This window comes from Bos grunniens, chromosome 5 (assembly GCF_055505025.1).
Source record: "Bos grunniens cultivar Pamir isolate PY7600 chromosome 5, Bosgru_T2T1.0, whole genome shotgun sequence".
In the NCBI taxonomy this organism is placed as follows: Eukaryota; Metazoa; Chordata; class Mammalia; order Artiodactyla; family Bovidae; genus Bos; species Bos grunniens.
In genome coordinates this window covers 57,092,971-57,105,650 of record NC_141169.1, presented here as the reverse complement: position 1 = coordinate 57,105,650, position 12,680 = coordinate 57,092,971, and the positions used below count along the sequence as shown (strand labels likewise).

The following is a 12,680-nucleotide window of genomic DNA, read 5'->3' as shown; positions in this document are numbered from 1 at the left end:
CTGCCGTTCTCAGGTTATGCTATTAGATGAGCAACATGAATTATATGGGGTGTGACTCGGTTTGCTCATAAAATCATTGTGCACATCATAGAGATGTGCAGATCCCGAAGACAAAATCACCAAGATTAGAAATAAACTGTCTGTTCCTGCAAGAAATTGCTGGCAGGACCAGGACAAGGCCAGGGCTTGGGGGAGAGAGAAGCTGTGGAAGAGAACTGTGGGGAGAGGCAAAGCGGGCCAGCCCTCACTCTCTCCCCAACCCCACAGCCGAGGTGACCTGTGCCCCCAACCAGTTCCAGTGTTCCATCACCAAGCGATGCATCCCCCGGGTCTGGGTGTGCGACCGGGACAATGACTGTGTAGACGGCAGTGACGAGCCCGCCAACTGCAGTGAGTCTCCCGGAGCCCACCCTCCCTCCAAAGGGCCTGCAGCTCCCGCCACCCGGGCATGTGACCCCCTCAGCAGCCACTCCCACCCAGACCTCACCTCACAGCACCTTCCTGAAAGGAGCCTTCCTCCTCACCCCGGCCACCCCCTTGCAGCCCAGATGACCTGCGGGGTGGACGAGTTCCGCTGCAAGGACTCAGGCCGATGTATCCCGGCGCGCTGGAAGTGTGACGGAGAGGACGACTGCGGGGACGGCTCGGACGAGCCCAAAGAGGAGTGTGGTGAGCTTCCCCGAGCCTGCTCGGGAGAGGCGCCTGCTGGGGAGGGCAGGGGCTGCCCGCTGCCTGAGCCCCTCACAGCCTGTGCCCACCATCTCCTAACTCCCCACCCCCACTGGCATTGGACATGAGCTTGGGCAAACCTGGGAGATGGTAAAGGACAGGGAAGCCTGGCATGCGGCAGTCAATGGGGTCGCAGAGTCAGACATGACTTGGTGACTGAACAACTCCCACTGGCACCTCATCGGCACACATCTGCCCACCATCTGGGATCTGTGGATCCCGTCCCTGAAGCAGCTCCCCCAACTCATGTCCCCTCTGCCCCAGAAGCTCCCATTCCCCCGACATCTCAGAACACGGCCTAAGCTGCCACTACTGACCTATGTCAGGCTGGAACGTCCACTGGCCATCCTGACTGCACCTCTCGAGACCCTGAGGTCTGCCCCCTACCCTGTCCCTGACTGCCTCCTCAATCTTGCCTCTTCTAGACGAGCGCACCTGTGAGCCCTACCAGTTCCGCTGCAAGAACAACCGCTGCGTGCCAGGCCGCTGGCAGTGCGATTACGACAACGACTGTGGGGACAACTCTGACGAGGAGAGCTGCAGTATGTCCCCGCCCCATCCCCGCCCCCCAGCCCACAGGTGCCCTTCCCCGGGAGACCTCCGGCACCTCCCTGCTCAGCACCTTCCCCCACCCGTCGCCACCAGGCTGCACTAGGGCAGGTGGCCGCCTCCCGGGGCTGAGGGTCAGGCCCCCTCCTGCCTCACTCGCGCCCCCACTTCATGTTGTGTACTTGAGTTTGTGCCATTTCACCTCATCTCATGTTTCTCTCCATTTTCACACTGTCCTCCCGGGGTTGCAGAGGTAGGTGTTTCTGATGTGCCCGTGCCCTGCCACATCCCTGCCACTGCCCCAGAGCCCACCTGTCCCCGTGCTGTGCCAGCCCGTCATCCTTTACTGGCCTCTCCCTGAACCCTGGTGCTTGTCTTAGTGGTCTTTCCCTCTCCACCCCTCCCCACACACAGTCTGTCCTGAGGGCAGGGCCAGGGACCCCATGCCCTCTGTCGTGTATCTGTCCCAGAGGGCTAAGTGTGAGTGTGCTCTGGGCCCGGCTGGTCCCAGGAGGGCAGCCAGTTGGCTTGCCCGGGATGGGTTGAGCATCTTTGTCATCATGCCAGTCCACTATGACCTTCAGGGGTGCAGGGACAAGTGACAGTGCTCTGCAAGGGCTGGAGATGTTCTCGAGGCTGAGTCCCTATGCCCACCCTCCTGGGGCCTGTCTCTTCCTGTCCCTCCCCAGCCCCCCGGCCCTGCTCTGAGAGTGAGTTCTCTTGTGCCAATGGCCGCTGCATCGCTGGGCGCTGGAAATGCGATGGGGATCATGACTGTGCAGATGGCTCAGACGAGGTGGGCAGGGAGACCAGATGGAGGGAGGGTCGGATTTAGAAGAGTCTGGGCAGGCCCGCAGGGGTGCCCAGGTCTGATCAGGACACCTCCTCCTGTGCCCACAGAAAGACTGCACTCCCCGCTGTGACATGGACCAGTTCCAGTGCAAGAGTGGTCACTGCATTCCGCTGCGCTGGCGCTGTGATGCAGATGCAGACTGCATGGACGGCAGTGACGAGGAGGCCTGTGGCACTGGCGGTGAGCCCTCCCACCCCACAGTAACACTTAATCAAGGAGCCAGTTGAAATCCAGCAGAAACCTGAGGGCCATGTCCATCCAGGCCCTGCCCCATGAGTTCCAACTTGGCTTAGTCGGCTGTCCTGAGAGGCCAAGTCCCTGCTCACCTGTGCTTTCCTAGAGCAGTGAGGCAGCACCTGCTGCTGGCCTGGGCTCGGCAGTCCAGAGGGGGACGTGGGGAGCCTGAGTGGCGGGAGGTCGGAGCTTGGAGCAGTGAGGGCATCCTGGCTCTGGGCTGGTGGGCTGAGGCCAGAGACTGGAGCCCAGGCCCCCTGACTCCCAGGCGAGGGATCCTCCTCTGTACCTGCTGCTGCCTGACAGTGGGCCCTGGGCCCTGCTCCACCACTGAAACAGGGCTCTCTGGACACTTTCCCAAAATGACTTCTTCTCCCCGAAATACCAGAGGAGGCAGTTCTGCCCAGCTACCTGGCCAGTGGTAGAAAATGAGGAAACCCAGGTTCTGTCCAGTGGGGGTTCCAGTGCTTTCCTGGAGTACCCTCTAGGTCTCAGCCATGGAAGGAGGGGTCTGGCCAAGATACCCGGCCCTCAGTAACTGGGGGCTCAGAGCTCATTCTTTTCTCTTTGCTCCCTCCGGCGCCCAGTGCGGACCTGCCCCCTTGACGAATTCCAGTGCAACAACACCCTGTGCAAGCCGCTGGCATGGAAATGCGACGGCGAGGACGACTGCGGGGACAACTCAGACGAGAACCCAGAGGAGTGCGGTGAGGCTCCAGGGTGGCTGCGGGGCTTCCAAGAGGGCGGGGTGGGGCGGGGCTCCAGACGGGGCGGGGCTCTCCTGCTCCCTGGAGGCCCTCAGCCAGGGTGGGGGTACCCCCAAGGCTGATTCTAACTCTGTCCCTCTCGCCATTGCAGCCAGGTTCGTGTGTCCTCCAAACCGGCCCTTCCGTTGCAAGAACGACCGCGTCTGCCTATGGATCGGGCGCCAGTGCGACGGCACGGACAACTGCGGGGATGGGACGGATGAGGAAGACTGTGGTGAGCAGGGGGCCAGTGAGGGGGGTTCTGGGGGGTGCCTGGAGTGGGGATGCTGCACAAGCGGTGGGGGTGGCCCAAGTGGGAGCTGTGTCTGGTGAGTCGATTCAGGGAAAGGGGAGGATCCACTGCCGGGAGCCTGGGGGCCTTGTCTTGGCAGGAGAGAAACCCCTGGGGAAGGCACTGAAGCGGAGACTGCGAATCTGAACAGTTTAACCAACTTCCCCTAAGGCTTGAGAGCCAGGCTTGGGGCCCCTCTACCTGTGACTGAGCAGGGGTTCCTGTGGGAAGAAGGGACAGGGTGGTAAAAATCAGGACCTGAAGCCCCGCCCTCCCCTAGAGCCGCCCACGGCCCAGACCTCCCACTGCAAAGACAAGAAGGAGTTTCTGTGCCGGAACCAGCGCTGCCTCTCCTCCTCCCTGCGCTGCAACATGTTCGATGACTGCGGGGACGGCTCTGACGAGGAGGACTGCAGCATGGGTGAGGGTGAGACCCGCGTGCCGGCTTGGGCGGGGGCCGGGAGGGACACAGAACCTAAGTCCAGGCCTAGACTCACTGTCTCCGCAGACCCCAAGCTGACCAGCTGCGCCACCAACGCCAGCATCTGCGGGGATGAGGCCCGCTGTGTGCGCACCGAGAAAGCCGCCTACTGTGCCTGCCGCACTGGCTTCCACACGGTGCCAGGCCAACCCGGATGCCAGGGTAGGAAGGGGGAGTCCAAGAGGCGGGCAGAAGCGCCCCGCCATGAGACTCTCCCTGACCCGGGCGTGTAACCCCCAGACATCAACGAGTGCCTGCGCTTCGGCACCTGCTCACAGCTCTGCAACAACACCAAGGGCGGCCACCTGTGCAGCTGCGCCCGCAACTTCATGAAGACGCACAACACCTGCAAGGCGGAAGGTAGGCGCTGGGAGAGGGCGGAGAGAGGGGCGGGGCTTACAGCACCCGGACAGCAAATGAACCTGGGATGCGGTGTCTGCCTTTGGGCAACCTTGCCCAAGCCTGCGATTCCAGACCCACGGGACAGCTTCCTGAACACGGCTGGCAGCCGTGCAGAGGCCAGAGGTCCTGGGGCGAGAGCATCACCACTCACATAGTCAAGAGTACCCCACCTGCATGTTCCCATTATGTTTGTATCAGCTTTACTGAGGTATCAGTGACAAAACTGTCAGATATTTAATGTGTGCCAGGTGATGATCTGATGTACATACACCTTGCGAAAGAATTCCCCCCGTTGAGTTAATTAACACATCCTTCATTTCACATATTTACGTGTTTTTGTTTTTTTGTTTTTTTTTTTGGTGAGAACATATACTTTGATGCATACCTGCACTTTCCTCATGCCTCTATACAAAGACACCCCATATCCATGTACACACACCCGGGCACACACAACCCCAAACATGTTCGAGTGCACTCATATGCTCATGCACACCTACATGCCTCCATGGCGGTGCTCGTGCACGCCCACATGTGTGTGCACCTATGAGCAGATATCAGACATTATGGAGCAGAGAGTGTGGTGATGCCTGCAGAGGCCGTGAGGAGGCAGAGGTCCCTGAGGCTGGAGGAGGGGGGACAGCTTTCTGGAGTAGCAGGTCTCCCTAGATCACCTCAGGAGAGGAGGAAGTTCAAGGACTCAGGCTGGAGCCCTCAAGCCTGGCACTGGGGGGGGATGAGCAGACGCTTTGGGCCACGTCAGATGGCTTGACTAGGAGAGGGACATTGTTAATGTGAAAGGGGTGGGACTGGGGAGGGAGCACAGCTTACCCGGCTCTTTCTAGCACCAGGCCCGACACCCCCCAGCCTGCGCTTTCACCCCTGCCAACCAACATCTGGGCTCTTGTCCCTCCAGGCTCTGAGTATCAGGTCCTCTATATCGCTGATGACAATGAGATCCGCAGCCTGTTCCCCAGCCACCCCCATTCGGCTTATGAGCAGGCCTTCCAGGGTGACGAGAGCGTCCGCATCGATGCCATGGATGTCCACGTCAAGGCTGGCCGCGTCTACTGGACCAACTGGCACACAGGCACCATCTCCTACCGCAGCCTGCCCCCTGCTGCACCTCCCACCACTTCCAATCGCCATCGGCGACAGATTGACCGGGGCGTCACCCACCTCAATGTGAGTACCCAGTCTGGGGTGGGACCTACATGGAGGCACGGACTGGGTGGGAAGTCTGCAAACAGCAGACGGTTCAGAGCAGAGTTTGCAGAGGACAGTGGAAGGGGCAAAGGCTAAGGCTGGCATGCAGGGTGACCTTCAGAAGGCATCATGAGGCATGAACAGCAGGCAGGCAGAGCAGCACCATCGTCAGTAGGTGGCGCCGCCACGTGGCAGCCCGAGGCTGCAGGGCACCTGGGCAAGTACTTGGCTTTCAGCGTCAGAGCCATGTTCAGTTCCTGAACATCACAGCCGGCACACCGGGTCCATGTTGCCAAGCTCTTGAACCTCTTTGGGCCTCACTTTGTTCCTCAGTAACGCAGGGTAATGGTAACAGCAGGGACAGGGAGTGGGGGAATGGATAATGGCCAGGAAGGCCAAAGGCAGTAACCTCTGAACCTGTGACACCCCCTCATCCAGATTTCAGGGCTCAAGATGCCAAGGGGCATCGCCATTGACTGGGTGGCTGGGAATGTGTACTGGACCGACTCAGGCCGGGATGTGATCGAGGTTGCGCAGATGAAGGGCGAGAACCGCAAGACGCTTATCTCCGGCATGATCGATGAGCCCCATGCCATTGTGGTGGACCCACTGAGAGGGTGCGTGGGGGTGCTGTGGGGAGGCATCTGGGCTGAGGCTAGGAAGCCCCTGGGATGGAGGTGGGTGCCCAGCCCCCAGCATGGGTGTTTCCTCCCAGACCAGCCTGAGGTCAGTGTCCTCTGCAGGCCCCTGGGTCTTCCAGGCTGCGTCCAGCCCTGGCCGTCCCTGATGTCACCCGGGGTCACACTGGCTTGCCCGGCTGGGGCCTGGCTTCTGCTTGGCTGGCTGTCATGGGCAGCCAGGTTCTGGGCTTCTCCTCCGCTCCAGGGGGCAGCTCTGCCTACTGAACTGGGACCCGAGCAGCACATAGCAGTTTTAGAGATCTTTAACCTGGTCAGGAGGTTGACTCCCCTTGACTGTCTATGGAGGAGGGACAGAACACCCTCCTCTCTGTGTACCCGGCAGTCTCTGTGTTCCCCTTCAGTGACCTCCTCTGGGAACCCACGTCCTGCCCACACTCACTTCTTGTCCTTCCCCAGCACCATGTACTGGTCAGACTGGGGGAACCACCCCAAGATTGAAACAGCAGCAATGGATGGAACCCTTCGGGAGACGCTGGTTCAGGACAACATCCAATGGCCCACAGGTCCATGCTACAGGGGCGGGGATGGGGGAGAGGTGGGCTTGCTGAGCTCAGGGCCACACAAAGGGGAGGGAAGGGGGCTTGAACTGGGATGGGACAGAGGGGTTGTGGAGGCTTTTCCCAGAAAAGGTGACTGCGAGTGACCATGGGGACAGGGTGGAGCCGTCCCAAATATGGACACCGTCCTGCTTGCTCCCCGAGCCTGGGGTGGGAAGGCCGGCCCTCACAGTGCTCTCTGCTCCCCTAGGCCTGGCCGTGGATTATCACAATGAACGGCTTTACTGGGCGGATGCCAAGCTCTCAGTCATCGGTAGCATCCGGCTCAACGGCACAGACCCCATCGTGGCTGCTGACAGCAAACGAGGTCAGCCTCCACCAGCAGTCTTGCAGCCCTGCCCTCAGGCCTCTGCCCTCCCCTCTGGGCCCAAGGCCTCACCAAGCACCTGCCATCCTCCTCACCTGGCCCTCAGCATCCCTGCAGTGCCTTTGGGGTCCCTCCCAACCAGACACCCCCAGCACCAGTCCTGTAGGCCTGAGTCCACCCTGACCCTCTGGGCTTGCTTTACATTCATTCATTCTACCAATGGATGTTGAGCTGCGTGGAGGCAACATGGGTGATAATGGGAACTTAGCACACGTGGGGAGAGGGAGCAGAAGTCACTCCTGACCCCACAAGTCAGGGGCTGATGGGACCTGTTGTCAGCAGGAGGAACAGGTTGAGGGGCGGTGTGAACAGGACGTGTTCAGCTTGAGGTCCCCGAGAGCCTTGGGACCCAGTGACTAGAGAGTGTGACTAAGGCCTGAGTTCCCTCTGACTTCTCCCCAGGACTGAGTCACCCCTTCAGCATTGATGTCTTTGAGGATTACATCTATGGCGTCACCTACATCAATAATCGTGTCTTCAAGATCCATAAGTTCGGGCACAGCCCCTTGATCAACCTGACTGGGGGCCTGAGCCATGCCTCCGATGTGGTCCTGTACCACCAGCACAAGCAGCCTGAAGGTGGGCAGAGAGGGAGAGCCCGGGCCGGGGCAGGGGAGGCCCAGGGGTGCTGTCTCCAGGCTGCAGCCTCAGGTTTTGGTGGGCAGGGGGGGTTCTGGGTCCCAGGACTCAGCCTTCTCCCACGCTGCCCACCCCTGCAGTGACCAACCCCTGTGACCGCAAGAAGTGTGAGTGGCTCTGCCTGCTGAGTCCCAGCGGGCCTGTCTGCACCTGTCCCAACGGGAAGCGACTGGACAATGGCACCTGTGTGGCTGTGCCCTCACCGACGCCCCCGCCGGACGGTATGCTCACGCCCCTCCCTGGCCCCTCATCCCTGCCCCAGAGCCCTCCTCCCTACAGCCCCTGAATCCCCCCTATGCCAGCTCTGCCCTTGACGACCCTTCCTGCAGCTCCTCGGCCTGGAACCTGTAACCTACAATGTTTCAACGGTGGCAGCTGCTTCCTCAACGCACGGAGGCAGCCTAAGTGTCGGTGCCAGCCCCGTTACACAGGCGACAAGTGTGAGCTGGACCAGTGCTGGGAGCACTGTCGCAACGGGGGCACCTGCGCTGCCTCTCCCTCTGGTATGGCCTTTGGTTCTTCTGCCAGGACTCGTGGCCCCTGGGCCCTGCTGCCCCCAAGCCGCCTCTGCCCTGCTTTACTTCACCTCTGCTGCCCTCCCGCCTGCTGCCCCCAACCCCAGCGTTGCTATCCTGTTCTGCCTGCCTCCCCTCTACTGCCTTCCTCCTGCCAGGCCCTCCCAGCCCTGTTCCCCTGCAGTAGGGCCGGGCAGCTCAGTGGGCCACAGTCCTGCTCACACATCGTCTCCCGCCAGGCATGCCCACGTGCCGGTGCCCCACAGGCTTCACGGGCCCCAAATGCACCCAGCAGGTGTGTGCAGGCTACTGTGCCAACAACAGCACCTGCACGGTCAACCAGGGCAACCAGCCCCAGTGCCGATGCCTGCCTGGCTTCCTGGGGGACCGCTGCCAGTACCGTGAGTGAGCCATCCCTGGGCTCCGGGCCAGGATGATGGAGGCGGGGGGGTGGGGGGTTGTGCGGGTCACAGGGGCTAGTTCTAGGGAAGGAGCCCATTCGCAGCTCAGCCAGGCTCGAGGTACCAGGGCTTCTCCCCAGGGAGAGGTCAGCACACCCCTGCTGCCCCAAGGTAGTGAACCCTCTGGCATCAGGATTATTCAAGCAAAAGCAGTACCCTGTTGGGATGCTCCGGGACATCTTTGTAACCCTGGAGCCTGTGACATGGAGACAGTAGGGGGCTCAGGAGGAGGTGGAAGTCACCCCAAAGGCCAGCTGCCCCCCACCATCTCTGGAGGACCCTCATGACAGTGGGGCTTGAGGCACCTCCTCTCCCATCCCCTGAACCACAGGACAGTGCTCTGGCTACTGTGAGAACTTCGGCACGTGCCAGATGGCCGCTGACGGCTCCCGCCAGTGCCGCTGCACCGCCTACTTCGAGGGGCCCAGGTGTGAGGTGAACAAGTGTAGCCGCTGTCTCGATGGGGCCTGTGTGGTCAATAAGCAGAGTGGGGATGTCACCTGCAAGTGAGTGGGGCCCACTCCCAGTCTGTCCCACCCTCCACCCACCTAACCCACCCTCCCAGCCCCGCCCCGCCCCTTCCCAGGGTCTTGGACACCCTCCACCAGCCCCGCCCAGCCTCTGCACTCCTCCCTGCAGTTGCTCCGATGGCCGGGTGGCCCCCAGCTGTCTGACCTGCATTGGCCACTGCAGCAATGGCGGTTCCTGCACCATGAACAGCAAAATGATGCCTGAGTGCCAGTGAGTTGGGCCTGTGCCTCACCAAGGCCTAGATCAGCCTTCCCTCCCCCAAGTCTGAGCCAGACCAGCAGGAGCCTGTGGTCCCTCCCAGTTTCCCCATGGATGGCATGCCCACTCAGCTCTGCCCCTCCCATCTGCAGGTGCCCACCCCACATGGCAGGACCCCGATGTGAAGAACAAGTGGTCGGCCAGCAGCAGCCTGGACGTAGGTGGCAGGGACCTGGGATGGAGGGCTTTGTGCCTCCGAGGCCTTTTGGACTCAGCTCCCCTCCTCTTCCCCTCTAGATGTAGCCTCCATCCTAATCCCTCTGCTGTTGCTGCTGCTGATGCTTCTGGTAGCCGGAGTGGTATTCTGGTACAAACGGCGAGTTCGAGGGTGAGTTGTGGGGAGTCTGGAGAATTAGGGCCACGATGTTACTGCCCTAGTCTCACCCACTCCTAGAATCCCTGCCCTCATGCTCCCACCTTCCCCCCAGGGCTAAGGGCTTCCAGCACCAGCGGATGACCAACGGGGCCATGAATGTGGAGATCGGGAATCCCACCTATAAGATGTATGAAGGCGGGGAGCCTGATGACGTAGGGGGTCTACTGGATGCGGACTTCGCCCTGGACCCTGACAAGGTGGGCTGGGAGGGCAAGGGAGGGGGCTTCCAGGACAGGGACAGAGGGCTGTGGGTGGGGCAACCAAACGTGTTGGGCTGGATGATGGAATGGAGGTAGGCGGAAGGTACCTAAGCCGCAGAGCCCAGTGCCTGAGCCCCATCTGAACCCTCTGTTGCCTTGCAGCCCACCAACTTCACCAACCCCGTGTATGCCACACTGTACATGGGCGGTCACGGCAGCCGCCACTCCCTGGCCAGCACGGATGAGAAGCGAGAACTCCTGGGCCGGGGCCCCGAGGACGAGATAGGGGACCCCTTGGCATAGGGTCCTACACCATCGGACTTCCCCAGAGAGCCTCCTGCCCCCAGCCAGAGAAGTCCTTCAAGGAGTCCCCCTCTTGCCCAGCCAACCCCTCCCCAGCCCTGCTGGGATGTATAAATGTAAAAAATGAAGGAATTACTTTTTATATGTGAGTGAGCAAGCGAGCAAGCGAGCACAGTATTATCTCTTTCCGTTCTCCTTCCTGCCTGCTCCTCAGCAACGCCCCCCCCCCATGCTGCCTTCCGGGAGGGGGGGAACAGGAAGGGGGCTCCTGCAAATTACAGGTATAAGGGAGCCCTGCCTCCCACCTTCCCACCAAAAACGCACCCCCACTGGGAGAGCTGGTGGTGCTGTGTCCCCCTCCCTGTACAAGACACTTTGTCAAGGCTCTCCCCTCTCACCACCCCACCACCCTGCCGGTCCCCTGAGGGCTGATTCTGGGATCCTGAGGAGGGTGAGTCCTTTGCTGCCCTTGTCTGGAAGATTTGGCTCTGGCCGAGGTAGGAAGGGAAGGATGGAGTTTTTTAGTTCTTCTTGGGGGGAGGCCATCCCATGCCCCAGCCCCCACTCCAGGGGCACCTCTGAGAGGCCGCGCTCAGCATCCCTCCCAGACAGGCCCTCCCCTTCTCCAGTGCCCCCACTGTGGCTCCCAGGGCTGGAGACTTTCTTTGGTAAACAACACCCCCCCAGGCTCCTCTCCCCTGGGGATGAGGAGGAAGTGGGGCACACCAAGGAAGGGCAAGCGGGCAGCCCCGTTTTGGGGACATGAACGTTTTAATAATTTTTGCTGAATTCCTTTACAACTAAATAACACAGATATTGTTATAAATAAAATTGTAAAAAAAAAAAAAGGCGTTTGTGTCCGTATACCTGAATGTGAGACTCTGAGAGCTGACCTGTGCTTGCATGCTCCAGCCACCAGAGGGAGCCATGCTCTGTACTGGAGGAAGGCTGGAGCATCTGGTCTTCAGTGCCCTTCTGGCCTCCATCCCCGTTGGCTGGGCTGCGGCAAGGAAGCATAGAACTTTACCAGAAAGACCTGCTTCTCCTGGCTGTGTCAACGTGAGCCAGTGACTTCACCTCTCTGAAACATGTGATCTCTCTGGCCGTTGGACACTTACCTCCAGGATCTGTATTTTCTCTGCACTGTCACTTTAAACGACAGCACTGTCACCCATCCTTAAAATGCTCTTCCACAGTGAGAAATCCCACAATAAGAGATGAACACACTGGGATTGTAAACGACTTTCTAGTCCTTCAGGATGGTCCCATTCCCATTCGGCTGTTTGCTCTTGAAGCATTAACATCTCACACCTCATAGAGACTAATTACTCAGATGTCAAGAGTAAGAACCCTGGGTTCAGGAAAAGGAAGGCATTTGTAGTTAAAGCTGGGAAGACCAGTTTTCCAGGTCTCACGGACCACCAACAAACCCAGTTCACATCCCAGGTTGTTGATGACTGCTACAAAGGGGGTCCCAAGTGTGCCAAGTCGTTTCAGTCGTGTCCAACTCTTTGCAACCCTATGGACTGGTTCCTCTGTCCATGGGATTCTCCAGACAAGAATACTGGAATGGATTGCCATGCCCTCCTCCAGGGCATCTTTCTGACCCAGGGATCAAACCATCATCTCATGTCTCCTGCATTGGCAGGCAAGTTCTTTACCACTAGCGCCACCTGGGAATCCCAGGTCTACAATTCCTGTGCAGAAGGTCACACTGCTTTACATGGTCCTAGATTGAGAAAGGGTTACAGCCCTTTCCCTACAGTAGCAAATATGCTCAAAGAAGGCAGCTTTAAGCATCTAAAGAAACCTAGTGTGTGTGTGTTAGTCGCTCAGTCGTGTCCAACTCTTTGCAACCCCATGGACTATAGCCCGCCAGACTTCTCTGTCCATGGAATTCTCCAGGCAAGAATACTGGAGCAGGAGGCCATTCCCTTCTCCAGGGGATCTTCCTCATTGCAGGCAGATTCTTTACCCTCTGAGCCACCAGGGAAGCCCAAAGAATCCTTACCCAACTCCCAAAAGAGGAGCATTGCTTTTCATTCCTCCTCTCTCCCTGGCTCAACTTTCTCAGTCTATTCCTCCTCTCTTGAGGAAGCTATGGATCCATCCACCTCCAGAAACAAGAGCCCTCCCCTTCCCTTTTAGCCTTGAGGTCTCAGCTCCAGCCTCAGCTTCCAAGCCAGTTCTGCCATCCTCCACTGGCTCCCTGGCTCCCTAGGGCCCCAGAGCAGAGCGATCTTCCTGGGGAAAAGGGGCGTCCTTGTTGATTGCTTAGAGGGA

The 12,680-nt window shown here is 59.6% G+C and overlaps 1 protein-coding gene across 7 annotated transcripts in view; it reads left to right on the top strand.

Moving 5' to 3' along the window:
• The window catches only part of LRP1 (LDL receptor related protein 1), an 80,998-nt gene extending 69,753 nt beyond the window's left edge, over window positions 1–11,245 (top strand). For 2 of the 7 annotated variants that reach the window (XM_086400452.1, XM_086400449.1), the window contains 24 exons: window positions 268–390; window positions 544–669; window positions 1,155–1,271; window positions 1,968–2,074; window positions 2,179–2,311; window positions 2,953–3,072; window positions 3,224–3,346; window positions 3,684–3,824; window positions 3,912–4,046; window positions 4,125–4,244; window positions 5,200–5,468; window positions 5,928–6,106; window positions 6,587–6,693; window positions 6,938–7,054; window positions 7,517–7,693; window positions 7,834–7,974; window positions 8,083–8,256; window positions 8,508–8,669; window positions 9,061–9,235; window positions 9,369–9,470; window positions 9,611–9,675; window positions 9,756–9,846; window positions 9,947–10,091; window positions 10,257–11,245. In XM_086400452.1, coding sequence (XP_086256578.1) covers window positions 268–390; window positions 544–669; window positions 1,155–1,271; window positions 1,968–2,074; window positions 2,179–2,311; window positions 2,953–3,072; window positions 3,224–3,346; window positions 3,684–3,824; window positions 3,912–4,046; window positions 4,125–4,244; window positions 5,200–5,468; window positions 5,928–6,106; window positions 6,587–6,693; window positions 6,938–7,054; window positions 7,517–7,693; window positions 7,834–7,974; window positions 8,083–8,256; window positions 8,508–8,669; window positions 9,061–9,235; window positions 9,369–9,470; window positions 9,611–9,675; window positions 9,756–9,846; window positions 9,947–10,091; window positions 10,257–10,397 — 3,290 coding nt within the window. In that variant the 3' untranslated portion in view covers window positions 10,398–11,245. Of the gene's footprint in view, window positions 1–267; window positions 391–543; window positions 670–1,154; window positions 1,272–1,967; window positions 2,075–2,178; window positions 2,312–2,952; window positions 3,073–3,223; window positions 3,347–3,683; window positions 3,831–3,911; window positions 4,047–4,124; window positions 4,245–5,199; window positions 5,469–5,927; window positions 6,107–6,586; window positions 6,694–6,937; window positions 7,055–7,516; window positions 7,694–7,833; window positions 7,975–8,055; window positions 8,257–8,507; window positions 8,670–9,060; window positions 9,236–9,368; window positions 9,471–9,610; window positions 9,676–9,755; window positions 9,847–9,946; window positions 10,092–10,256 lie in introns of all 7 variants that reach the window. The other 5 variants (XM_086400451.1, XM_086400448.1, XM_086400450.1 and 2 more) reach the window with 3 other exon arrangements.
• The last annotated feature ends 1,435 nt before the right edge of the window (window positions 11,246–12,680 follow it).